Source organism: Oryzias latipes, chromosome 9, assembly GCF_053564925.1.
Source record: "Oryzias latipes strain Hd-rR chromosome 9, Olatipes_Hd-rR_3.1".
NCBI lineage: Eukaryota > Metazoa > Chordata > Actinopteri > Beloniformes > Adrianichthyidae > Oryzias > Oryzias latipes.
The window spans coordinates 20063815-20091631 of NC_136245.1; the positions used below are offsets into that span (position 1 = coordinate 20063815).

The 27817-nt window shown below is 39.1% G+C and overlaps 2 protein-coding genes across 2 annotated transcripts; one reads left to right on the top strand and one right to left on the bottom strand.

The window, feature by feature from the left end:
* The first annotated feature begins 460 nt into the window (after window positions 1-460).
* ccnh (cyclin H) lies at window positions 461-4393 on the top strand. The gene is made up of 9 exons (XM_011479266.4): window positions 461-764; window positions 864-986; window positions 1065-1138; window positions 1323-1536; window positions 1611-1774; window positions 2059-2129; window positions 2227-2332; window positions 4086-4146; window positions 4244-4393. The coding sequence occupies exons 1-9, from the start codon at window positions 648-650 to the stop codon at window positions 4268-4270; spliced, it is 957 nt and encodes a 318-aa protein (XP_011477568.1). The 5' UTR covers window positions 461-647; the 3' UTR covers window positions 4271-4393.
* Window positions 2460-27817, bottom strand: rasa1a (RAS p21 protein activator (GTPase activating protein) 1a). The gene is made up of 27 exons (XM_011479267.4): window positions 27489-27817; window positions 26523-27368; window positions 18950-19102; window positions 16319-16454; window positions 15534-15604; window positions 14802-14919; window positions 14698-14729; window positions 14018-14070; window positions 13789-13939; window positions 13610-13688; window positions 13205-13328; window positions 12640-12796; window positions 12400-12487; window positions 11631-11711; window positions 10955-11112; window positions 10749-10825; window positions 10498-10670; window positions 10257-10416; window positions 9692-9834; window positions 9406-9521; window positions 9239-9322; window positions 8560-8627; window positions 8387-8475; window positions 8228-8305; window positions 5465-5599; window positions 5291-5370; window positions 2460-3763 (listed from the first exon to the last, which is right to left on the bottom strand). Exons 2-27 carry the CDS (start codon window positions 27035-27037, stop codon window positions 3715-3717), a joined length of 3168 nt encoding a protein of 1055 aa, XP_011477569.1. The 5' UTR covers window positions 27038-27368; window positions 27489-27817; the 3' UTR covers window positions 2460-3714.

Consider the following 27817-nt stretch of genomic DNA (forward strand, 5'->3'; position numbering starts at 1 on the left):
TTATGCAAATTACGGTATGCAGAAACACTACTGGTGGCGGAGTGGCTCTGGCTAAAACATACTTTCTGAGTCTGTTGGAGACCATCTACACTGGTACAATGTTACAATAGCAAAAAAAATAAACAAGGATGTTTGTACTTTAAATTATGTTTCAAAATGATTGTGTGCACATCAGTGAGTCCATTACATTTAATTATTCTGATTTTGTTTAGGAGGAAAGACTTAAAGGTCAATATTTACAGAAAAATAATTGCTTTCCACCTCAACAATTTGTTTGTCCAATTCATGCCGTTAAAAATAAGTGAGGTAAAAATGTGTACACTTCAACATTTTGTTAACTTTATATTAAAGAAACATAATTATAAATAAGTTTAAATAAAATGAGAAATTGAGTATTTCATAAGGAAAAATCATAGCACGCACTAATACAGGAAGCACGGTAAATGCGTCATCAACAAGGGTCCGCATTACGTAAATATCGCGCGACGTCCTCACTACTACTTGGGGGTGAACAACACACAGCCCGATTTAACTACTTTTACACTACGCTGATTACTTTAATCGTTCAAGGATTTCCGTGTGGTAAAATACATAAAGCTACTTTAGGATTATGTTGTGGTTTTAGCTCTCGTAAATCAGAAGCCGCCATGTATCACAACAGCTCTCAGCGAAAGTACTGGATCTTCAAAAGTGAGGCTGAACTTGAGCAGAAAAGATGCAGTGCCAATGAGGCATTTCGTAAAAAAGTCATAGAAAGTGGGAAGGTAGGTAACATTCTTTTAAGCATTTTAAAACGTTTAATGTAAACGGTTTGGGGGAAAAACGCGATTTTCTTTTTTAATTAAACATTTATTTGAAATCAGGCAGGTATGTATGAGTCCATGTTCTTGAAACGGAACGAAGAAGACGTTTTATTCCGCCATTATGAGAGGAGACTCCTGGACTTCTGCAGCGCTTTTAAGCCTCCAATGCCCAAGTCTGTTGTGGTGCGTGTGTGTCTCATTTCTTTTTTTTCATGTGTACAGACTCGACTAACTCTTACTGGAGCCCATCTTTTTTTCTAGGGCACTGCCATCATGTACTTCCGGAGGTTCTACCTCAACAACTCTGTTATGGAGCACCACCCAAGGATCATCATGTCAGTGACTGTCACTGTGGAAAGGATAAGACATTAAACATTCGGTTCAAAGATGCGAATGGTTCATTCTAAAAGTTTAAATGCAAATGTGATGTTTCTGCAGGAAGATGGGAACGATTCCGTTTGTTCATATATTACAAACATGCATGTACGTTTCCAGCTGTTGACGTACCTTCTTGTCCAGGCTGACGTGTGCATACCTGGCCTGCAAAGTGGACGAGTTCAACGTGTCCAGCACCCAGTTTGTGGGCAATCTCCTGCATGAGACGCCAGCTGGACAAGAACGGGTTCTTCAGCAAATCCTGGAGTATGAACTGCTGTTAATCCAACAACTCAGTTTTCATCTCGTGGTCCACAACCCCTACAGACCGCTAGAGGGTTTGCTCATCGACCTCAAGGTTTGTACCTTACAGAAGAGAGCTGAATGTCACTCCAGATCGCCAGTTTTTAATCCGTGTTCTTTGTCTTTTAGACTCGCTATCCTGCACTGGAGAACCCAGAGTCACTGAGGAAGAGTGCTGATGACTTTCTGACCCAGGCGGTCATGACGGATGCCGGACTGCTGTGTTCTCCCTCTCAGATCGCTCTGACAGCTATTCTGAATAGCGCTTTAAGAGCTGGCCTCAGCATGGAAAGGCAGGTTTGCTTTAGCCTTAACAACAATGTATGTGAAATTCAACTTAATTAGAAAAACAAATTAGGTTTTGCAAGTTGAAACTTGGAATTTAAATGGAAAAGGTATACATTATTCTGGAAAGAAATTGATCAAATGAAGGTGGTGACAAATATTTTGAAGAAAATTCTCTGAACATTTCCTCCTTTTCAGATATTTCTAAATTATAAGCTCAGTTGGTGCAAAAAAGTTTTTTTCTTATATATATTTTTTAAAACTAAAATCCTATTTTATTTTCCTTCCCCAGCTACCTGACTGAGTGCTTGGGACTGAAAGACGACAAAGATTCCCTCTCAAAGATTTTCGACTTAATGAGGCGTAAGTCAACTTGCACTTCAGTGTAACACCACTAGATGGCAGAGTTGTGCTGTTATTCCTGTATGATGTTTTGAATTCATGCGTTTGGCACATGCAGGAACAAAAAGCCTCCTCAAGAAGTATGAGCTCCCCAAAGCAGAGGAGGTGAACGTTTACAAACAGAAGCTGGAGAGGATTCATGCAGAGTTTAGCAGTTCAAGCAAGTAAGAAACATAAAAACACACATGAGCTCTTTTAAGTCAGGATTTCAATCTTTAAACATTGTCAATCTGTGATTCCTGCTGCATTATTTACCCACAACAATAGCGACCGAGAACAACAATCCACGCGTATGTAGTAACCGTTTATTTCAGCCAGGTTGTTGTATCTAAGATGCAAAAGGTTCAGTATTGGGTAGAAAAATAAAAATGAACACATCCTCGTCTGTTGTATGAAACCCCTACATCAGTGGTACAGCCGATGAGTCGCCTGGGCTCATCTGCCAACACTCGGTGAGGTCCGTGGTATCTTCAAGTGCAACTACAGTAAACAGTTTGGTAAACTATGACAGGCACAGATCCAGACGTTGCAGCTGCTTAGAACATGAAGGGAGGCAAACAAAGCCGACCCTTTATGACTTTGAAGTTTAGAAATCGCTGCATGGCGGGACTTTTCAGGGTGAATCGGTGGGAAAAACAGTCAGAGCAGAGGTGTACTCGGAGGACAAAGCAAAAACGCCATCTTGTTGTAATGGCGGAGAAACGAGGAGCTACAAGAAATCCAGGCTTTCAATGACATCAAAGGCATAAAAGGGGTTTAGGTGATGGTTGTTGGAGCAGCAGATACGTAGGCCCAAACATTGTCGCTGTATCCATTCAGGGTTAATGCATGCACAAGGCAGGCTACAGGTGTATACTACAAACCTTTAGACTAATCTCTGCTCCGCTATATCCTACACAAACACTTCTTTACAAGCCTAAGTAGGTAATAACAGACAAAAGCAGCGTAGAAAAAAAGCAGGAAGTGGTTTGGGTGCTGTAAGCAGGTTCATACATGAAGACAGTAACGGATATAAATAGTTTGGAAGAAGAGAACTTTGTCGAATCGGGGGATGTCGGTGAGCAGAAATGGAGTTAAGGCTTGTGTTGATTCGTTTCTTTTCTTGGTAAGAGGTGCTATGTTTCAAATCCCTGATGACAGCAGAAAAATGCTACGTCAGTGCTCAGAACATCTCCAGTCTCTGGTCATGTAACCCAAAGTCACAGCATAGTGTCCACTGGTTAGAGCTGTCCAACGCTTTATGTCGGCCTCCGACCGAAAGCAGAAGTCCGTGTCTCACATCCTCCCGTTTGAGGTCTTCAGTTCAAAGCTCAGCACACTCGAGGGGGAAGGGGGAAGAACTTTGGAAAGACGGCATTAAGATATGCAGCAAGTGGTTTTCCATCAAGTCCTATTGAATTCTTTTTTTTTTTTTTTTTTTTTTAACCGCCACTTGCTCACAGTACAAACTCTAATTCGTCTTCGGTTGTGTAGCTCTCAGAAAGAGGCCTCACTTTGGCTGGTTTTCGCTCTGACTACCCCATTCTCAGTAGGAAGTCTGCAAAACTCACATTACCTGAATGGCAGCAGCCAGAGACATGATGGTGCACTCTGTCCTGCAAGATAAAGCGGACACGTTTGTGAAAGGTGCAGGCTGACAGATCAGTCATCGCTGCTATGGACATGTTTTTGTGAGCGTGGCGATTGCTCTGCATGTACAGCATGAACTAGTCTAAATGAAATGGAAGAGGCTAAAAGCTATTTTCTACAGCTGAACAGGAAGAGACAGAAGGAACTACTTCTAGTAACGGATGTGATGAGGATGCTAGAGCTTTGGCTGTAGACGTTTGGGACCGTCTGTGCCTTACACACACACACAGAGTTCACCAGCAGTTCTGTCTAACACAGCTTTGAACGCTCACCAAACTATATTTGCAGTAAACGAAAGAAAGGCTATGAAGACGACGGCCATGTAGCAAAAGAGGCACGACTAGAAGAGGTGGGGCCCGTTTTTTGTGCAATGAAATATGCATCAAGCCCAAAAAAAAGGGATTTTTCGTGTCCTCTAAAACTTTTTAACCTTTGCTTCATTGCAGGAATGGACTGATGAAGATCTCTTATGAGGATTACGCATCTGTGGCATCAAGTATTCACATTATTTTCTAACCTGATTCTATTACAAATGCAGTTTGAGTTTGTTTGTTGGTCCTTTTTTTGCACAAAGAATAAAGTTTTTCTTAATCGTTTATGAATTGTGTTCTTTAAAACGTAGCCGCACAACACAGTTGCCATACATTCCTCTGCGTTTGTTGAGGGGACAATAAATGAGCCCATAAATCTACTTTACAAAAACAGTTTAATAAGTGCATGCAAGTCTATTACAGTCTGTACTCAAATCTGTAAACACTTATTTTACTTGGTTTCTCTGATTATGAGTCCTGTCAGAGAAAAAAAAAATCACCAGCTGATACAATGAAGTAGAGAAAACCAAAACATTGCATCTAACTTGTATACTCATGATCCCAGCAAGAGAATTTATTCATATAAAATAACCATATTTCTCTGAAAGAATGTGTTCCAATCTAGAACACAAAAGAACAGAAGCTTTTCTTTTCTCCTCACTTTGCAGATGACATCACAACCTTTAAAATGAATGGCTCTCTAATTACAGTATAAAAAGCATCAATGCTAAGAATCCAGTTACCATCAAATAGGACTGAGAGAAGGGCTTTCTCTGTCGCTTTTCTCAAACTGAGAGAGTCAGGAGGCTCTGCTCCGGACAGCTGTGCTGACAAAACGCAGAGGAAACGAAGACGCCTTAATAGTTTACCTCTTCATGAAGGGAAGTAAATTGACAAAGTTAGAAGTCCACGCAGGAAAATATCTTGAACATAAAAGTGCTGTCACTGATGGACACTTGTTGTTTATTTGTTTTCGAGTACTGCACTGCTTGTTATCAACTGCTGATGTTGCATAGCTTTTTTGTGTTGAACGAGACATGATGATTGGTGGGGATGGGCGGGTCGGTCATGATGGAGGACTGGTGGATGGGTTGCCATGGTGATGAAGGTTGGGCATGCTAGGTCTCTGGGCTGCACTCCGGGCGACGTGGGTAGATGTTATGAGGAGGAATGCAGTACTACCTGTTACTGTTGGACATGGCATACTGAGCTTGCTTCTGCTGGAGGAGCTCTGTGATGGCCAGCAGCTTTTTCAACACATGCTGAGGAGACGAGATGGGAGTTAAAAAGGTGGGAAAAAGAGAACAAATACCCCCCCCCCAAAAAAAATCAACATTCAGAAGGTTTGACTCTGACCTGCTGGGCTCCCCTCTCATTACTTAGGGTGCGGAGCTCGTCCGAGTGTGCGACACAGACCTCGTGCAGCGCAGCCAGGTCTCGGGGCAGGTCTGTCCTAAAGTGCTCTGTTGTCTCTGGGAGTTCAGGAACGTTCTATAAACAGAAGGGATGTTTGCTGTATTAAATGTTGATCCGGCTAAGGCAGGAGTCTGCAACCAAATATGGCTCTTTTAGCCCTCTGTGGCTTTTAACCCTTGTGCTATCTTAGATGACCCCACCCTTACATTGACGTGTTCTCCCTACCATGACAAAGGTGGATAAAGGTGGAAAGATTTCATGTAATCCATCGACACCAGTGAAGATCACAAATCATTGAAGAAAAAAAAGGTTCAGCGCACTGAAATGCCTAGGATAGCACAAGGGTAAAGAAAAGGCTAATTATTTGAATAAATAATGGGCTTGCAGTTTTAATGCATTTGCTTTTTGTCATTTGTTTAGATTTTTAACATACCAAATAACTGAACAAAATAGTTTTAAGTGCATATTCTTATCTCCTGCTGTACAAAAATGTCTAGTTGCTGTTCAGAGGCAAAGTCCCCATATATATTTAAATGTATAGATTTAAAAAAAAGAGTCTACACCAAAGCTGTCATATTTATATTTGATAGCAAAAGTAGAAAAAGTCTAAATTAATAATAATAACCAAAGTTATAATAATAAAAGACACCAAGATTTTTCTCTCAAGTAAATCTGCTGCAGCAGGATCCTATTTGACACAGAGTGTATTTTATTTTGAAAGGGACTATTCTGTCAAAAATTAGTTAAAATTGTTGTATATAGAAAAACACAACACTGATATAATTCAATTTTAGTAAATCTTTAAAAGCCAAATTTTAAAAATGACACTTAACACTAAGCCAAAGAAAGTGTTTTTTTTTTTAAACGGTTGAATTTTGGCTCTTGTCGTGTTTTGATCAATGAGAAACTGGACCAAATGGCTCTTGTAGCATTAAAGGTAGCTGAGCCCACTCTAAGGTTATCTTTAAACCTGGATTCACTTTTAGTCAGCAACAGATTGAAGCAGGGCTCCAGACTGCGACCAATTGGTCGCATTTTGCGACCAAAAATTGAGAGTGTGCGACTGAATTTTACATCCAGTCGCACATGTGCGACCAGTAAATTTGCCTCCCCCACCCTCCGTATTTTTTATACATTAAACATGGAAGGGGCACGTCAATGATCAATAATCAATGAGACGCGAGCGCACACGCACAAACTCGCACACATACTCATGAGACGCGAGCGCACACACACACTCGCATACATACTCATGAAACGCGAGCACACACTCGCGTGACGCCTGTCTGTCAGGCGGCCACTGCGTGTGAGAAGAACAGGGAAAGCCACTGTAAGTGGCTAAATGCGTGGAGGGGGAGGGGCCTAGAGATAATCGAGCGCGCGTAAACATCTGTGGGAAGGAAACGGAGACAAATATCATCACAACCTGATATGTGCGTCTGAGCTATGAGTAAGCGAACTATTGATTCGTGCTTCCGACCTGCAGCTAGTGTACCAGTGCCAGAGTGTACAGCAGGGGTCTCAAACTCGTGAATTAACCACGGCTGTCATGCACGGCTGTAACGGCATGACACCGCTCCCGCGGGAGATGGTCAGCTGAGGAGAATAAATGTCCCACACGTACATGCGTGACAGCCAACGGGGCTCTAACATTAAACACGTGTGAGCGACAACACGGTTTAGTCTTAGACACATTTAAAACATGTGGGGAAAATGTAACGATAGACGTGTTTAAGATGAACCAGCGCCGTGCCTGTGGCGGGGGGGGGGGGGGGGGGGTGGGGTTAAGGCGAAGCTGCAGCGAGACTTAAGGAGAACAGGAAGTTGTAGTCCTTAACATTCAATTTAGTTTTAATATGCCTCTTCCCCTGAGTATGATCTGTGATTTGTGATATATATTTTATAATTATTTTAATATTTTGTAATTTATGTAGCCTATTTTCAATCAGTTGGCATATTAAATTATTTTAATTGATCACTGAACTACAAAAACCCATCAGGACACATGTCCCATAATGCATTGTTTTGTAGTCTGTAGGGCAGCTTTCAGTCAGTTCAGTACTAAATTTCCAGCTGTGTTCGTGTAGGTTGGGGCCTTGCTACCACCCCTTTCTGGTGATATTTTTGTTTTGATTGACAGGTGATGTTGGAGCAAAAACAAAAATATACATCTCACACCAGGTGATCTGCGCAGCGTTGCGTCCATCTGGGTGATCTCAAACACGCTTATTGTGCATCTTGGCTGCACTTATTTGGTGTCGCCAACATGAATTTCCATCCTCTAATGTTTACATACATTTAAGTGTTTTTTGTAACTGTGAAATGACCGAAAGGTTACTTTGTTACTAAAAACTTCTGAATGTATGGTATTTTGTTTACTATTTGTACTGTCATGACAGCGATGGTACTGTCAGTTTACCTTCTTGTTGCATCTTCAAAAGTGCAGATTAAAATGTGACACTGAATTTGGAACAGCTAATTGTAATTTATGCATCTATTATTAAAGTATTTATCAGTAATACAGTGGAAATTAGTAGATTTGGTTAGAATGTTGATTTACGGTATGCGCCCCTAAATTTTCTGGTTGTGCCCCTAAAATTTTCAGTTAGGGGCCACAGTGCTCCTAGTGAAAATAGTTAGTCTGGAGCCCTGTGAAGGCTCTAATTATAAAATGAAAAACCAAAATAAAACAATTTGACTTACCCCCAACTCATCCAGAAACATGATCATCCGTTGCTTATTGCATTTGATGAAAGGGTTCACACCCTCCATGTAGGGTTCCTGTAAAAAAAAACAATTAACAGAAAAACAGTTTATTTGACATAATTATGATGCTGAGACCTACAGTTTCTCGGTTTGTACCTTAGCACCAAACTCAACAAGGTTTGCCAGATTCTGGACAGACTTGGCCACCAGTGTGAGTGTCCGGGCTGCTGTTGATGATGGAGGGTCTGCAGACAAGCATCAGAAAGTGAAAACAATGAAACCTGCTTCATGTGGCAGGCAGAACCTTGTGGTTTTATATAGATACCCACCGTCAATGATGTTGAACATCCGGGGGTTGAGGATGGCAGGGCAGATCAGTCTTAGAAAGACAAAACCACTAGAAGAAAAGAAAAAAAAGGCAACATCATGAGGTTAACCGCGGTGCAACAGCAGATTCTAGAGACAAGTGATAGTAAAAAAACAACACCACTAAAGCCTGTATACAGACCGTCAGTGACAACAATTAGAGTGTTGGCATACCTTCCAACAGTCAGCATTCACACAAGTTCATCCCAATGCTGCAAAATGTGAAAGTATAAATGCAATGGCACCCCCACCACCAAAAGGCGAAATTCCTGAATCAGTGAGGCTCAAGAAACACTTGAAGTGTCACAAGTTTATACTATAGTGGGCCCTCAATATTCTGAGGTTCACCTATAGCAGCCTTGCTGTTTCACCTATTTCTTTCAGTGTGTTTGCTCTTTTTTTGGTGGATTTTACCTTTAGTGTTAGTTTGTTTTTAGAGCTTAACCCCCGCAATAAACTATGGGCCGCAGTAATCAATATAGTTGACAAAGAAAGAAAAGGATTCATAGTAGACTTGAGTGTAACTGAAAGATTTAGCATCAGAAGCTAGTACTGCATTAACCTGAATCTATCGGGTTTGGAACCAACTGTTTTCCATTTGACTAAAAATACTACAGGAATAGTGAAAAAGTGTACTTTTACCTCACAACCCTCGTCCTCATGGTGGTGTTCGGCCACTTTCGTTGCACAGATTTCTGCAGGCAGCCGTAGATGAAACGCAAAGTACTGTAGGAGAGAGCAAAAAAAACACCTTTGACCTTAAATGGCCATTACAAGTCCCAAACAAACATGGAATTTCATTGGCTTACGGTGGCAGGATCTCAGCAGCCAGGAAGATCTTTTCTACCAGTTCTGACAGGATGTTGAGGAGATGAGCAAGGTTCAGGTTCACATCATCATTCTTTTCCAGTTTTGAGGGATTCAACTGAAATTGCAGGGACAGAGTAAAACAGACGTGTTAACTATTTTTGGGGCAAATACCTTCTTACTTTTGGGCTAGAGTTTGTAGATTTATGCTTAAGGAAATAATTGAAGTTAATCAGTGGATGCAGTCTATATGTTAGTTGCTTGGGCAGCAGATTGAAAGCCTCACACCTCACAGGACTGTTTACTCTCCATGATCTTGAGGATGGTATCTTTGAGAGCGTGGAGGACAAAGGGCGTGGCCGTAGCCTTCATGTATTGCTCCATCAGCGTGCTGGCCAGTGTTGTTGCTCTGAACAATGTGGTGGCCTCATCTGATGGTGATACACAAGCAGAGCTCGACTCACTCAGAATTAAAAGATACAACTTTTAGAAAGGATGCAGCAGCTATCAAAACAATCTTTTTTTATTAATAGCTAAACTCTGGAGAAAGGCAATAAAGGAACATGTTGGGATAGTATTGTTTGTTTCCAGAAAGCTTTATTGATATCGTTTTCTTAGCAGCAATAGAAAAACACAGGGAAGAGTTCTGAAAATGATGTGTGCTGACAGATACTCAATTTCCTTCCACATAAAAAGAAATACAACAATACCTCAAGGAAGAAAGTGTTGGATTTTTGTTCCACCTTTAACCTCCACCTTGTTTTGTAAACAATGTTCTGTGTCCAACAGAACCCAGATGGAAGCAGTGATGCTAAAATGATCATCCAAAAGAAACCGTCCCTGCATGTCTTACCTTCCATGTTAATCTCTCTGTCATTCAGCGTCCTGAGTAAAGGGGCCTCAGCTTTCTCATGTCTGAAGATCCGCAGGAGGAGGCTTGCCAGTAAGCTGCGGTCCTGACCACACACGTGTGCCAAAGCATAGATGACGTGGAAGTCTTTCTGTAAGATCATCTGCATAAAACCAAACAATACACTGTGAGATCCCTGACGGTAGAGGCAGAAATCTCAGAACAGGTCTTGATTTGAACGGGCCTCCTTGAGGTCGCTGTACTCCTCTTCCGGCATGATTTTCTCCACAGAGTAGCGGGCGCGTACACGCAGGGAGCCCGGCTCGATGCCTTTTAGGGGAATGTGGGAGCTGAGGGGGAACCATTCGTCAATCATCTGGCCCTTCTGCAGACGGTTTAGCTGGCAGCGCATAAATACTGCAGGACAGACAAAAAAACTGAATTATTGAGGGGGAACAAAGAACGGTGTGAAAACTCGATTTGAAATGTACTCACAGATGTCTATTTCTTTGCTCTTCTTTGTTTTGTTGCTCAGGCTAATTTCAAATCTATTGATTTCACCAGACAAATCACTGGAACAACAGAAACACATTTCATTAGATTTGTGCTCAAACAGATAATGTCAGTTCAAGACATGACAGGTTTCAGAGAATTCAAAGTACCTCACTTCGCTGGGAAACAAAGACAAGAACAACACCTACTCAAAAATGAATTCCTCAGTGAAGACGGGATTCTGGCCCTCCCTCGGGTGCGTCTTAGCAACCTGGACGTTGTTCAAGTAGATGTTACAGTAGGGGTTGGTGAAATGCTTCACTGGTAGCTTGTGGGCCTCCTCCACATACAACACCAGGCTGCTCACCTACAAATAAGACAGCATTGAAATAGACAAAACATATTTTAAAAAAGGATGATGAAGTGTCAATCCACATCCTTAAACATTAAATTAAACATTTTGATTTCAAACATTTCATTACAATCATGACATTGATATGCTTAGCTATAATTGTTCTATAGTTCAGTCCATGAATTGGGTTGTCAATTAGTGATTTTCCTTGTAAGTACAATTCTCGTGCATGCAAACAGGAATGTAGATAGCTGGTAGCTCGACATTCATTCATTACCGTAGTTAAAATCTAACCAATGAGAATGCAGTGTATGGCATTTGGTTTATTTTGAGCTTTATTAAACTGTTGTGAGCATCCAGAGACAGGAATTTCCAAACAGATTTTTTTAGCTACGTGGAGTTGGGAAAAAAGGCAGGTTTGGCAGCAGCATGCTGCTCAGTCAGAGCCAACCCCCCCCTGGACCAGAACCATTTTAAAGTTTTGCATTTAACCAGGTCACAGGGAACACCAAGCAGACTCTTGACATACGTACCTGTCTGAGCCTTTTATTGGAGGTGTTTACAGTGGTTTTTCTTAAGTTGGTACAGAAAGTCTGAAGGCACTTCATCCAATCCTGCAAAGACACACGTATTTAAAGTTCTTCAAAAGACCCCCAAAAGATTCGGGTTTCTGCCACATTTCTAACGGAGCCTAAGAATAACAAGAAAAGGTCCAACAGAAAAAAAAGAGGCGACAGAACTCTGAATGAACATGTGATCCAGGAAACAAAGGTTTGATTCCTGTACAGTGCCACTCATTGAAATTAAAATATCCCCTGAATAAATACATCTTAAAAAACAGGTTTAATTGAAGCCCACATTGACGCCACAAGGGCAGTTCTATTCCCCACCAAGCATGTTTAGGCTTGTTATAAGGAAGACAGAGGGGGATATTGGGTAATTCATCAGAATTAGATTGCCTTTAACCTTTTCAGACTCTTTGAGGTCACATAGCAAATATGCAAACAATGTATTGCCATTCTGAAATATATTACAACTATATTTTAATGTCAGAATAATAAATGTAGTTTAAAAATGCCTTTTTTAGAATTGAAATTGAAATGTTTTTAAGTATACAGCTTACAGCAAACTGTAAATGAAGATTAATTGAACAAAGGCTGACAGTTTTTTTTTTTGTTTTGTTTTTTTTTAATCAGCAAGTCAACAAATGAGTGAAAGAAAACTGCAGTCAGGTAAAAATAACCACTGCAGTGGTAACATTCTAAAAGCTGATGCACAAAAAAGAGAAATCAGTCTCATTACCTGTGCCTGTTCTGGAGTTTCTCCTGCAAAGTAAAATATGTACTGCTCCTCACTAAAATGCTGGACAACAATCTGGAAACAGTTTGGCCTGAAAAGTTCAAACAAAACAAAAGAATAAAGGGTATTAGGTTCATATGTGTCAAATGCTAAAAGAATTTTCTTCAGTGTGGTGTCCATGAAGCTGCTGTCACTCAAAATGCAAAGATGAGTGGACTTTACAGCCAATGTTTGATGTCCCACCTGCCAAACAGACTGTCATGCACACAATACACGGAGCACACACTTAGGTCAATCAGCCCTTTGGGTTTGGTGGCTCTCTTCTCACTTTCGAAATAGATGAGCTGTGCATCGTTACCTTCCAGGATGAAGTAAAGGTTCTTCCACCTTTTGCCTTTGCCTGAAGATGAAGGGGGGAATTTAGGGTTCTGACTGACGTGAACAAAATGAGAAAATTCTGATAAACACTGTCTGGCTAAATAAATAAATGAAGAAAAATCTCCACAGAGATTGTATTAAGCAGAAAGGCAGAAGCCCCCCATTGAAAAAGTTTTATAGTGATTAATATGTCTGCTAAACATTAGGTCAACTGACAACATCAATTAAATAAATGCCAAGGTCTTTCCATTAACGGAGTTTTTTTTTTCCTGATGGCTTATTCCAAGATGAGATTGCTAGGATTCAATAATAGCTACGGGATGTCCAACAAAATTAATGATTTATGTTGGCCAGGCAGTGTAAATCATCAAAGCCCAGAGGCTACAAAAGCTTTATTGTAAGTGCTGGAGCAGACAGAGGTCATAGATACCTTTGTTGAACAGGAGGTAGCCTTTCTTGACAATGTTTTTGTAAAAAGCGTCTTTTGTTTTCCGTCTTATAGTGTTATAAATTTCTCTGCCATCCACTGTGTCAGTAAGCACTTGTTCCTGGTGCTACAGTAGAAGCAGATCAAAGGCCATTAGAGAAGCACCAATGCGTAACTCGTTCAATGCGTAGCTAACATTGCCTAAAGCGAGACATTGAAGAAACAAAACAAAAAAATGTACTACTTTCTTCAAAATAAATACAAATGGTAAAAGCCAAATATTAATCTGCTTTTTAGCACATTTAAAAATGTATTCATGTCTTGAAAAGAGCTGCACTAACTAAACTTTCATCTTAATAACTTAAAAAGGTTATGTAATGATGAATAACTGTGTGGAACCATGTATACCTGCACTGAAACGGGCTCTTTCAGGTTGTAGCCCTCAACAATTTGTTCTTTTTTGTAATGGTCGATGATGTCATCAACACTAAAAACAAGAAAACAAAACAGTTGAAGCTAATGTGTGATCCACATGTTTCAAATGGTACGAAACATTGACATATACATTGGTGCTCATCGCCACACACCTGTTGTAGTATCTCCCACCCATCATGTACTGATTGGTGGGTGTGGGGGAGATTTTAAACCTTTGGATGTTTTCATTGGTGCGAAAAAAGAGGGAGTAGTCTCCGGGAGTGTTGTCAGATGGCCGGACGAGAAAACTGGACACCTGACCAACTACAGGAAAGGAAAAGGTAGGTGGGTTTTGTGAATAACCCGATTATTTCTACTCCATAGAAATGGAGACAACAGTACCTGTCATCAGAAGGTTGTAAGCCTCTTGTTTTGTGATCTTTCCATGATACCAGCTGGAGATGCAGAAGAAAGATCAATAAGGATGAAATTAAGATAAATTAGAACACCTACCACAATTAACCATTGTAAAATCCAAAAAAAGAACAACATCTAGAAGAACTTTTCTACATAGTGCTTATACATTTAAACTTTGGAGTTATTTAAACTCTCATGGGTTTAAAATGTTTTTTCTATCAATTATTTACCCCCTTTTATCTCAAAACTGCAGTTCATTTTCTTCTTAATCGCTTAGCTTTCACAGCTATTGGAAGATTGGCTGAAAAAAAAACAACCAGCAGAGGATAAAAAGACTGAAAAATACTAATGATGAGGGAACCCAAAGAACTGGACAACACACGAACAAGAATATAAGCAACCACTACTGAGATATCGATAACGTACAGAGTCATGTCATTTTCCTGAGTGTGGGGTTTTGTTTTGTTTTTAACACACAACACCAACAAGGTCACAATCCAGCTAAAGGTGAGAGGACCATCATTTTGTCTGAAGTCCTATCCACTTCTGAATTAAATAGGTAAAAAGTTAAAGTTAGTTGATCTTAGCTGAACTTAAAGAGGTAGGAAAAAGAAAAAAAAGACAACAACAGCTAAGCAGAGACACTTCCTAGTCATATAGCTTACAGTTTTCCCTCATGTGGATCCTCCTCCCGGCCCTGCAAGACGTCAAAATATCAGTCTTCAAACGCCTTCACCATTACATTTTGATTAGACTCCTGTTTACTCACCACCTCCTCTACCAGATCTTCCACGATGAGCCCTTGCTCCTCTGTGCGAACATTAGTTACCCACATCCAACCATCTTCTAGTTCATTGTGAACGATAAACATGTCCCCTTTCAGAAAGCTGGTGGTAAAACAAAAATGGCATGAGGACAGCTGACGGCAAAGCGTCTTTAGTAATATTATGCATGAAAACACACAGTTATCACGCTGCATCTCTGTGAAGGCAGTCCTTTTACTAGCACAGCATTACCAGCAGGTGTCTCCCCTGAACCGTTTGAGGTAAACGCTGCATAGCTGGCTGCAGTGAAACCTCACTTACAGGCAGAGTGCTGAGGTTTGGTTAAAGCAGATGTTTATTAGATTTATAAAAAAAAAAAACAGGGCTAGCAGGACTCTTACGTAAATATGTCTACTATAGCTTGATGACTGAGACAAAGCTGTTTTTCAACAAAAAAGTCAGATGATGTGCTTTCCAGGCTGTGGTAACATTCCACTAAATTAAAGGGAAACGAGCTGTTTTGGGTTTTTTTTCTGTTGTTTTTTTTTTCCTGAGCAGTGGAGGCAAATACTTCATTTCCAAGCACGGCTTATTTATAGTGTTTCTCTGTGTCTGAGAGACTATGAATCATGATATTACTTAGGAGAGAAATGTGGGTTGGAAATGAGGGCCTTATCTGCCTGTTGGAAAAAGAAAAGAAAAAAACACTGCACTTTGTACTTTTACACAAAACCTACCTGATCTCATCGGTATCTGGCACTTTGGTGTATGGGAGTATCGCTCTGACTCTCCTCCGGTCTTCTACAGGCTGTGAAGTCACACAAAAACCCAAAATTCAAAGTGTTTACATTCAAAAACATTCACGCAGTTTCTTTATTGCTTCATTTTATTAAGAGTTCAACAACACTCCAAGGCAGATTTTAAACTATCATTTAAAATGCTGTTTGCAGTAATCTCTGCCATATCTTAAAACAATTTAGACACTGCTTGTGGGCAAAAGATAAATATAAATGGGAAAAAATAATAAATGTAGCTTAATGGCAAAGTGGCTTAAAAACACTAAAAGTTCTCTTTGGATCGTGTCAAAAAGGAATCCAATTCAATCATTCTGTAAACCCTGAAACCTTTTATACAACAAACAAAACAAGATTTCATTTAAATAGAAAAAACTTCCATTGCTAGACAGATTTGACATGTTTTACTGTTAAGCTTTAGACTTCTACCAAATGCTTCTTTTTATATATATTTATTAAAAAAAACTCCAGACACCAGAATCCTTAACCAAAACAGTCATGTCTAAACATGATTAAAAATAAAACCTACTTTTATTCTACCATCATTTAATATTGATCCATTTCAGCTTAAAGCCCTCATTTTGCCCAAAAAGGTTTCTTAATAGAAACTGGAATTCATAGTATGTTTAGAAAAAAACATGACTATTGCTAAGAATTAAAATGAACATCAACCTTCTTAAAGTACTCGATCAGAATCAAAACTGAACAGAAAGAAGGAGCAGCCTGACCTCTGGAGGTGCCACTGGCAGTAACAGTTTCTCTCCTTTTAGTAGGCAGGACGCATAGCTGTAGTAACCAATCAGGTCCGATAATGAAGAGAACCGCCGCCCACCAATGTAATAGTCCCCACACATGGCAATTATCCTGTTAAAAAAGAAAAGAAGAATAAGGGAACGCTTAATAATCATGGGAATGCTTTTAAAATAGATCAGTAGATTGGGTGGAACTTTAAACATGGACTATTAACACATTTTTTATATACATTTTTTCAGCATTTAAAGTCCCCCATGCCAATTTCTTTTACAAAAACGTTCCCAGTGGTGTTTTAATTATGAATATGACGTTTTTAACCAACATCTCACAACTTAAATGTCTTAAAAAGCCATAATTCATGTTTATCTGAGGCCTGTTTCCAAAATCTCCTCTACATGGGCGTGGCCGTTGGCGCTGAGTAGCACCGTCCTTGATCCCTCCTTCCTATTGATGATAGCTGTGTCTTGCGTGAGTGAAGACTTTGACACAAGAGGGGGGGAGGGTTGCACAAACAACACAGACTGACAGTCTCTATTCTCAAAAGTTTATCTTTAGCATAAAGAAACTGTGACAAGAGACGGATTTTTGGTTCTAAATCAGCACTTTTTGAACTACGTGTGAAATGACAAAACAAATATTTGTATTAGACCCTGCTGTTTAATAAAATTACACACCAAGACGAACTTTGATAAGTCCATGAAAAATGCTTTGAATGACATAATTTAGGCTCCATTGGAGCAGAAAGCAGCACTGGCTGAGCTCAGAACTGATTTGATACTAGCACATGCAGACTGATGGATGAACTTGGACAGCAAATACAATAAAATGCCATAAAGAAAGTGAATATTCCCACCTTATTTTCCAAATACGTGCAACCAGCGCTGAACTTTTCTCTTGCCCGCACAGACCCAGAGGAAGAGTTAGGTTTAGGATTACGAGTTACAGTTCAGCTGCAAACGCGATTCGCGTGGCAGAGGTGGGCAGTTTTAATGTTAAGTCAATGGTACTGACTCCATCTTAGGCTCAGCGGCATGATGTGAGCGACGGGTGCGGAGCAAAGGTCTAGCAGCTGCACGATTTCAGCGGCGCAGTCTGGTACCTGTCCTGGCTAGTGTTGGGCAAAGGCAGGTACACCCTGGACAATCTGTTGTAGGGCATATGGAGCTGGAGCAATCCCGATCACTTTGTCGGCTCCCAGGAGGCCAGCTGGGGGCCAGACAGAGACCTGCTGCCGGATGGGGAGCTAGCCTGCTCGGACCTCCTGAACTTTATGATATTTCTCTCTTTTTCATGAGGCAATAATAAAAAAAGTTCCCTGATTTTATCATTGTTGTTTTCACCCTCTGGTTAATGTGGAACAGCAAGCCTTCAAACTCGGTCAGAGTGAGAAGACAAATGCGGAGAACACATTTGGGATTTTAAGTTTAAATATGCGCGGCCAACAACAATATCCAGCCTTGGCAATGCAGCAATGTGCCATCTTCTCATCTCCTGCACCTGAGCTTGTGCACGCTGGATGGGGCAGATCAGGGAGCTTGTAGAATGCTCAATGCGCTCCTGGGCCATTGTGACATCACTACGACTCATTAATTCAAGCCGAGCGTCTTTGCGACAGCTTGATTGACAGCAATTTAAAAGGAGAAATACTCGGAAGTGCAAAAATGAAATGAGTTCTTATTACATTTGTTCTTTTTCAAAAAAAAATGCCAGAGGTCCATGTAAAAACCTCAAACATGATTTTCGTCAGGGTGATTTCAAGATTTTCATGATTTTTATCTGCTTAAATAACTAATATTTGATTATCTCTTGTTAAAGCAAAAATCTACAAAAATAACATGTGTTAAAGCTACAACTGCACACGGGCTCAAAGCCACTAGGATCATTCCAAGGAATGAGTCATAAGAACTTGCTAAACTGAGTGGGAGCTTTAACCTTAAAGTCATTCTCCAGAACTACTCAGGTGAATCAGCAGGTTAGTCTGCTCAGTGAAATAAACAAACTGTAACAGGAGCTTAACAGAATGTTAAAATAGTCCTTTATGTAAAACCCAATACTCCTCACCTCTGCAGCAGACTAATAGATTGGATCAGAGTGTTTGCACATATGTTAACATAGAGAAGAAGTGCAGCTTGAGGTGGAGTAAGACTGCCGCAGGACAACCACAATACTTTCTATTCATTTCATGCAAATTGTTTGTCCTTTTGGAACCCTACCGTTTTAGGAAATTACCCTGTCCAGATTTTCTCCATTTATTTATTAAATCTTTTTTTAGTCCTCTATAAAAGCAAACGTTAATGTTCGTTGTAATGGAAGCATTTGTGAGACTCCAAACCTTTAGGTAGGTTGTAGAATAAAAAGAACAGCGATCAGTTTTGATTACAAATTCAAGATGACGGAAGTATCAGGTGGTGTTTATTTTTGTTTGTTTTTTTAAAGACTGAAATATGGGTATATCTGAATATTCTTTATTTTGTTCCAGATCTCAGATTTTAACTGGAGACACATACTACACTTTTTGTTTTCATCTCCCTAAATGGGATCATCTCTTAGAACTGGTTACTGCTGTAAATTCAGGGTAAATTCTGCTTCTGCATGTTTAGTCATACCTGAAGTGGTTAACCACGTTGGTTACACTGAGGAAAGACAGGACAAAGGAACCGGGCCGGCGGTCACTCTCCCTGATGAGGTAGCTGCCAGGGTTTCGGGCCTGGCGCAGGCGTTCCTCAGCAATTGTTCTGTCTAATTTGCCGTGATACCACCTAAAGAAAAAGATTAAAAAAAACAAAAAAGAAGGTTAAGCTAGACAAAAATGTTATGGTAAACAATAGAACTATTGATCACAACAAAGAATTATCATTTTTTTAAACCTAAGTGTTTCTAAGCATAATCTACTTTTTTTTTGCTCAAGTTAGCTTAAACATTAGTGTTAGTTCTGAAACATTGAATATATTCTGACATTTTTATTTAAAATCTGTTTTCTAAAATAAAAAATATGAGTCAAAAGTAGATTATTATTGAAGCGAATGCTCTAAATTACTTGGTAGGAGTCTACTCAGTTGACTCCTGAAATATTGTCAGACTATGAAATTCTGTTCATTTAACTAGGTTGTCTGGATGGTGTTTTCTATTATAAAACATTCATACAACATCATCCTCTTTTTTATAACAATGTTCTAAAGATTAAATCAAATGTCAGTGGAGAACTCAGTGATCAGAAAAGGAGAACAAAGTTCTTCTGCACTTTATAATGACGCGTTTTTCCATTCTTTTCATTTGGTGTCTAATGCAAATCAGCCCGTCATGGGTAACTTTACCCCACAACGGTTTCATAATGGAGCAAAAACAGAGCTGCCCATCTGTTATCGCACTGTTCTCTCTTTTAACTTCTCTCTGAGACTGACCATCATCTACTGAAGCTAATTTTAATGAGATGTGCCAAGTGAAACAGACAGAAGTCTGAATTTACATTTACATTCAATTAACTGACCTAAAACAGTGAATGTCAACACCTGACAAAAGCAGCACCTACGGGAGGCTTAAATGACTTTAATATAGAGTGTACCCTCTGAGTTATGACTGATTTTCTAGTAAAAGCAGCCCAACTAAAGTTTAAATTGTAATTCTTTTTAATCATAATTTTCTTTGAAACATTTAACCTTCATTAGGCGTATGCTCTCAAAAATCTAGAGCTGTAAATAAAGACGTTTGTTAGCTTAATATTATTATTCTGTTTTACGAAAACTAAACCCAGAAGGGTTATTACATCGTATGGCACATTATTAAAGGTTTCTCTTCCCCCAATTATAAAACTACAATCTAACCAACAGTCAAAACAGAATGATTTCTGTTAACAGTAAACCTTCTCAGAACAGTAGTTGCAAGAGCAACTATTAACAATCATCCTGAAAATAGGCTTCGATGCTTTTCAAAGGAGTAGAGAGAGTGGTTTTCTGTTCTGAGTGTAAACGTCTCTTTGTGGAAGTCCTTTAATAAACTTCTCTTTGAAATGTTCAGAGTGAAAATGGCAGCGGTTGGAGATCCTTTTCAAACTAGTTCTTATTTACTGTTCATGTTTAAATCATGTGACATCTAAGGAATTGCATCAAAACATGACTCATCTAATTTTGCTCATTACTGCATACAGTGACTCACTAGTAGTAGATCTCTAATCAGAAATGACAAAAAAGAAAATTTTATTTTATTCATTATTTAAGGTAAACAAAATAAACTTGACAAACAATAATAAACAGTCTCTTTCCCACTATAAAGTCAAAGTATTTAATGGAAAAATACATAAATGTTGGCCTCAAAACTAAGCAGTCAGTGCATAACAATTTGCTACAGTATACCAAACCTTACTGTGTAAACACACCTATGTTTAAGGAAAATTTCTTATCACAACGTTATAAAGTATAATGAATTTGCAGGAGTCCAGATTGTGTGTCCAAAGTCCTGTACACACACACAGTTTAATTCCAATAAAACGTCAAAACAGAAAAGCAAAAAGCTTTTTGATGCTGCCTTTTTGCAGGACTGCAGTCAGGTCTTGCATTTTTGAAAGAAACAGAAACACTTAGACTGGTTAAAATTTTAGCTGCCTAACCTGCACTTGTCAAAGTTTTGACAACTGGAGTAAAAATGTAACTATTTTCCCCCAAATGTAGGACACTTTTCAGAGGGCAGAGAGAAGACATTTATTGAAAAAAATCCTGAAAAGATGAAAGCATGACTGAGAGTACAGAGGTTATTTTTAAAAGTAAATCATGTACTGAGATAAAAAAACAGGCCATTATGTATAAAATAAATGTGATTTAAAAACGCCAGTGAATAGTAAACTAGAGAAAGCCTAATCAGAGCTCAGCAGATAGGCTCTCAGAGATGTGGCCTTAAGGGGATTTTCTAAAAATGAATTTATTTAACCCATAAAAACCCAGACCTTTTTTTTTCCTTAAATGAAAATGATGTGGACAATACCAGACTAAGTGGACCACAGAACACATTTCTAATGTTTTTTCTGTTGCACTGATGTCCCCATTGGTTCTTGTGGGATTAAAAGAAACAATAATATTTTTGAGTGTTCCATTATAATATATATATACACACATACATATATTTATATACACACACACACACACACAATGTTTTGTTTTCTAATAAATAATTTTGTTCAAAAATGCTCAAGCTTGAATCCCTGCTCATTTACTGCTTGAAAAGGTTAAAAAATACATTTTGGGAATGGAAAGCGTTGGTTTCTTTTTTTTTTCCAGAGTGAAATATTAAAAGTACCAAGAACTTCTTAACAGGGTGGTAATGTTACAAACCAGTTCAGACAAAAAATAAAAATCAACATATTGATTCCCACTTCATCTACTACTCCATTTCTTTATGTTCACCTACACCTTTATGTACACCTTTCAGGTTTATCGTTTAGTGCTAACTGTGACAGCTGTTAATTACTTATGATTAAGTGAGCACAGAAAGATTTTCATAACACAAGAACCATTTTGGTTAGGACAGTCTTAACTCTTCTGTGCAAAATAAAGAAATAAAAATCTACAGCAGCTTTTGGTGCTGATTTGACATAAGTACAAAAACACATGTGACTAGAATTGATAATATCTGATATTTCAACAGTCTGTAGAACTACTTTTAGCCGGATTGATAAATAACATGACTATCTGCTTCTTTACTTGCATAGAAATTCTGTTACATTATTTTGTAAGATGGTCTTTGGTTTTTCAGGTTTGGCATATTTTTTCTTTCATAAGCCATCAGGCAGATGTGGCCTCACTTTTGATCCCAGAATGCCTTGCTCATAATGCTTGCTCATGGTTGAGTTTTCACATATAGACAGCCCAGGTCTCCAGGTCTAGTTGCTTTATTACTTGAATGTTTAAAATGATGTAAAAAAGAATGTTCACAATAGTTTTTGGTGTAAGTTATTTGGTGTTGTAGATCCTAAAAAAAAAAAAAAACTAAAGCGTCTACATTTATTGTTTTTTATAAATCCCAATAAAAAATAAACTATTGACTTAAGCAATTTAGACGTTGCTCTGCCAGTCCGTCTCCTTTTAAACTTGTTTTTCTGCATATTCTGTCTTGATGGGTGCACTTGTACTCGGATATCAAAACAGACGGACTGTCAGCCCTCATCTCTGTCAAAAAGTCATGAAACATTGCATTACTGTACATTAGCAATGCACATCAGTGTAGCAACAGGCTTTTTATAGACGACACATTTTCTACAGAAATGGAATGCTCAGTAAGTGTATCACATTTCAGTTATACAGGGCTTTTGGCCAGTATGTGCCATCCTATAGCTAAACATAGGTTTTCCCCAACTTTACTACAAAGCTTTTATCCAAGAAGAAAATTCAATTTTTTTATTCAACATTACGGTTTATCTTTCTGATACACAACTTTTCTGAAGAGAAGAAAAAATGGATCACATTATTAAACAAAAAGGAATAGATGTAGTTTCAATCAAAGGCTCTTCAATGAAATCATGGAGTGATCACATAAGACATTTAAAAGTTTGTGCTGTGCAAACAATTTAAGTCAAACTTCAGTTTTTGAATCAGTATACCAATGTTCCTCCAGAATTTACTGAAAAATTAAGATACTTAGTTCAGTCGTCTGTTGCAAATCCAAATTGAATAAAAGGATATGTAGCACTATTCCTATTTTCTTTGAGTGCAAAGCACTCCAGGGACGAAACATGTTGATGACTTTCTAGCAACCAGCTGTTGGGAAGGCAGAACAAGACTCTCAGTGGTAAAAAGATGCCCCACTTACGCCGAGTTTACCCTCTGCTGCATTTCCTTTCTTCTGTAGTCTTACAAGGTGCACTCACTCCACTGATTCTGCTGGTTGCCTTGCAAGAAGTGTAAGCTCCAATGTAGAAAGTAGAGAGAAAGCAGCTTTAAATCCATACAAAGCATTGTGATGTCCTTGGGTGCATCCCTGATACAGTCATCTCCCATTGCCAGGGTGTATAAGAAAACATCCATGGATGACAAATGAAAATGGAATAAAATGCATTTAGTCAATCAGAGAATTTAATGTCAATTGCATGGCAAAGCAGAGGTCTTCATATCCTTTAGAGGCTGTTTTAATGTTAATCTTTTAGCTGCTGGGGCAGACTGTAGTACTCTGGTCTTTGCTCTAGTTTCATCCGACTCTCTCTCCATCTCTCTGACATAAAACCACATTTATGAGCTTGCCTCTTATTGGTTTTTCAAGCACAGACACACAAGGGTAGGGAGTGGCATCTCTCCAAAGACAGAGCCAAGGACCCATAGATGTGCTAAATGAATACATTTAAATACACAGGCATGTATTTTCAGATTAATGCGAGCATTGAAATGAAGCTAGAACACATGGGTTCCCAAACTAGATCTCACACTTGCATCCAGTTCGTTAACAGATGCGCCAACTGTGATCCCATTCATGTTAATATAATAATCAGCAAGGTAGCCAACTCTGATAGACTGTTAACAGCTGATATACATGATGGCATCATGTAAATTTGGCTTAATTAGTCATATTAGTGTATTTAGAATCTCTAAACAAACAGTAACAAGGCTGCATTTATTTTTCACAGCTTCACCTCTGGAATTGCATTGGCCTAAGCAGAAAAATGCAATAATTGTGTAATTTACTAATCAAATTAATTCATGTTTGTGTTAAAGCAGAGGCTACAAATCTGATTCAAAGTATTGGTTGTTTTGATTTTACTGGAGCTCAAATAAGTACATTTTTGAGGGTACGTTTTCTATTTTTCATTTCCTTTGTTTTGCCCAATTGCACAGTTTTGAAACTTTGAGCTGACAAAGTGCACATCCCACTTTAGGCATTATATTGCTGTTCAGAATCCTAAAGGAGATGGTGAAGTTTACTGGTCCATAGTAGAGATATTAACGTCCTTCATACAAATAAAGTTTTTCCAAGTCTATTTTGATTAACTATTTACCAATACCTTGTTATAGACACAATGTTACTTGACATGTCAATCTTTCTGGGAAAATAAACTCAATGATTTCTGTTTGTTTGAATTCCAGAAAAAAGCTTTGTGTTTCTAAAGGTAATAAAGACACCAACAACAATAACAGACAAGAGTTTTGCTTCAGTGTGAAACTTTAGAAGTGCAATTGTCCTTTTTTTTTTTCAATTTAATGGATAGTGTTGGGCTGATCTGTGAATGAGTCTAACTTACATTTTTATGCTTGCTCTCTACATTTTCCATTCCAAGTTCTGTTTTTAGTCCATGCACAGTTCAAGATTAATTAAAGCAATAAAAAACAAAAACGGTGGTACATAAAGTTAAATCAGTGATATTTTAAGAACTTTTTATTCAGTGTAAAAAAACCAAAAAGTAGTAGTAGCGGATGGAACCCCTATTAAGAGAATGTAAACCGTACACCCAAAAGATTTCATTTGTTTACTGACTTTCCAAGACACTGATAGAGCTGTTCCATAGTATCTATGGTTAATTGCAAATTGACTAATTACCTTTCTAGTAACACCTTAAAAACCCTCTAAAATCATCCTAATCCTAATATACTTAAAAGATGTGTATACTTGATGGTCCCCGCCCCCCAAAAAAGGAAAGAAAAAGGTTGCCTAAACATTAAAATATAGGTAGAAATGTATATAGGCATGTGAATGAGAAATTAGCTATTGCATTAAAACAATTTTCTTTATAAATATAACTTAGCTTATGTCATTCTGAAAAAAACTTGACATGACAAAAGATTTTTTGGGGTAAATATTGGAGCAATTAGATTAAATAAAACTATATTCTTCTTTGCAATTTTCTTTTTCCCTGGAGAAATGTAAACAATAGCTACACAGAGACTGATTTCATGCTAGTTCATTACTGCTTCTAGCTGATATGTGTTCAAATGTATCTGTTTGCATTTTATATTAGTATTCATATTTGTGGTTTGCTTAATAGCAAAGTGGGGATTTTATTTTAAAATGACCTTATTAACATTCTTGTTTATTTTTGGGAGGAAACAAAAAAATGCCTAACTATCCATCCAAGTCATAGAGAACTTAAAATTGGATTCACATAGTGGCCAGGCATCTCTCTAAACAAAGTATTAGCCAGATTCTCCACCTCTACTTTGTAATGTTTTGAATTTGTGCTGCAGTAGACTCTGCATATTGGATACTCATGAATTTTAGACTGTACCAAAAAATAAATTAAAATGAAAACAAATATATTTTGATTGATATTCATATGTTGATTCATACATTTAGTTACTCTAATAAATATTAATGCTATTCTTATACTTGTGGACTTCCCAGCACTAAAGTTTTGCAACAGGATGAGGTTTTCTGTTTATCTGCAACTGAAAGTCACTTCAGCAGATGTACCCAGTGCAAAACAAAACATTATAAATGATAAGGGATTTTAAATAGTCCTGTGGGTTAACTGCTTAAGTTCTCTATTCTTTCTTTGGATCACTCCACTAACATTCAAGTAAGCGCAACAAAAGAGTCAGACCTGACATTAACTACTTCATCATACACTTTATAGATATTTGGGTGAAACAGTACGCATTTCACTGCGTTTAGAACTATTAAACAGTTTCCTTATGTGAATAGTTCTATTTTTATTCACTATTATAGTTTCATAGAGACCTCCATTCCTCTTATAAATACACATCTCATGTCAACACATACTGGACGTGTGGAAAAAAGAATCTGATAATGTTAAGGTACTGGTCAATGATCATATGTCTGGTTACATAAGAAAATAACAGTGATTCAATAGGATCTCTTATCTTTTGACATTTATGGGTTACAGTGTGTGTTCGTGTGGGTGTGGAGGGGAAGTCATTACAATTATAAATGTAAAAGTGCATCCAGTTTCAAAACAATCTGATGCGCCTTGCCCCAAGTAATTTGCATTTCCCCAAAACAAGAAATCAATATTTCTTTTGTAAGCACCTGTGTTTATTGATTTGAATAGTTTATATTAAGGGGCCATGTTAAGAAGCTGAAAACGTGTTTGCCAACATTGACATTTTGTTATTTGTTACTTATTAACCTGGTGGAAATAAAAGATTATTATCCTAATGGTTGTTTGGAGAATAAGAAGAACTGACCAGATCTACTGGAAGGTTCAACAGAAAATAACTTTTAACATAAAAGTAAAAGGACTGCACTTACTGGTTCGTAGGTGGTGCAGACAGTTCAAGCAGCACCTCGTCGTCCTCACATTCCGGCCCATCCTGCATATCGCTTTCATCCATGGTGACGCCGTGCCCAGCGCAGCCTGCTGGGGCTGGGGGTGGCGGGGGCAGCGGGGGGAAGGCAGTGGGGCTATCTGGGCCTTTATATGTGGGTGAAAACTGGCTCGTTGAATCCTCCGAATTGGGAGAGTGGCACGTGCTGCTCACGGTCCCTGAGTTTGTTCGAGGAAAACCTGACTGTCCACCACCTCCTCCTGTTGCTGAAGCTGGCATGTCCCCAGCAGAGGCGGGATACATTATGCTCATGTCGGGGACTGAGTCCGGAGAGGTGTTTGAAAATTGACGGAGAGTTTGTGTCGGACCTTGTCCCAGATCGGTGACTCCCACTCTACTTGGCTTGGAGTAGTAGGGGAAAGGGGCCGTCTCCGGGCCTCCTCCGCCTGCCACCCCTGATGTGACGGTTTCTTCCCCGCTGACCTCCGCAGCCATCATGTATGAAAGTGAGTGGAGGGAGGAAAGTACCAAAGGGAACCCGCCCTTCCCCTCTGTCCTCAGACGAATTATTCAGCGTCTGAACTCCGTGGAAACAACCCAAAAAGTTTCTGAAAACCGCGCCGGGCTAACCAGCTAGCGTTAGCCGACAGCTAACTTAGCTGCAGCGGCCGTTAGCCTCACCACGCATTACCCAATAAGACAGTAAAGCTAACGCTAGCGGGACGGCTGGCAGCCTCAAGACACTTCATGAGTTTGTGCTCGCTGTCTCCATTGTTTCCCAAGTTTAAAGTTCACACAGAAACGCCACCGAGAAAATCCACGGTTTATCCTAGAAAGAAAAGAAAAAAATACAGTTTCGCCGTTTTCCAATTTTAACCTCACCCTCGGCACCAGGCGGACCACTTGTCGAAAAAATGTTTTATTGTCACTGTTGAGTGTGTAATAATACCCGTTTTCCCCAGTGTTGTTTTCTTTCCTTCTGAGTTCGGAGCCGTCTAAAAATCCAGTCCATAAACGACTCCTTGTCGTTTAGGTCCCCAGGAAGGTAGTATTTCCCATGGTAGTAATAAAGGGACTTCACAAAGTATGGTTTTGCCCTACGCAGAGGCGAAGTTGGCGTTTATTTCTTTTTCTTGGAGCTGGTGGCTTGTTGGCCGCCGCCGCTGCTGCGCTGTTCGCTCACCCCTCCCTCTGCCGCTCTCGTCCAGTCCCGAACAGGCGCGGCTAATTGAACGCAGAGCTGGCCATGTTCGGTCCATGACATCTTCAATCGTCCCA

What these genes read in the sequence shown, in the direction of transcription:
- ccnh (XM_011479266.4), top strand. Translation starts at nt 648, where the DNA reads ATGTATCACAACAGCTCTCAGCGAAAGTACTGGATCTTCAAAAGTGAG. An exon ending in CAATGCCCAAGTCTGTTGTG is followed by an intron (nt 987 to 1,064) that starts GTGCGTGTGTGT and finishes CTTTTTTTCTAG; the next exon opens with GGCACTGCCATCATGTACTT. An exon ending in CACCACCCAAGGATCATCAT is followed by an intron (nt 1,139 to 1,322) that starts GTCAGTGACTGT and finishes CTTCTTGTCCAG; the next exon opens with GCTGACGTGTGCATACCTGG.
- rasa1a (XM_011479267.4), bottom strand. Translation starts at nt 27,037, where the DNA reads ATGATGGCTGCGGAGGTCAGCGGGGAAGAAACCGTCACATCAGGGGTG. An exon ending in GATCCACATGAGGGAAAACT is followed by an intron (nt 14,071 to 14,697) that starts GTAAGCTATATG and finishes CTGCATCTCCAG; the next exon opens with CTGGTATCATGGAAAGATCA. An exon ending in CCAATAAAAGGCTCAGACAG is followed by an intron (nt 11,113 to 11,630) that starts GTACGTATGTCA and finishes TCTTATTTGTAG; the next exon opens with GTGAGCAGCCTGGTGTTGTA.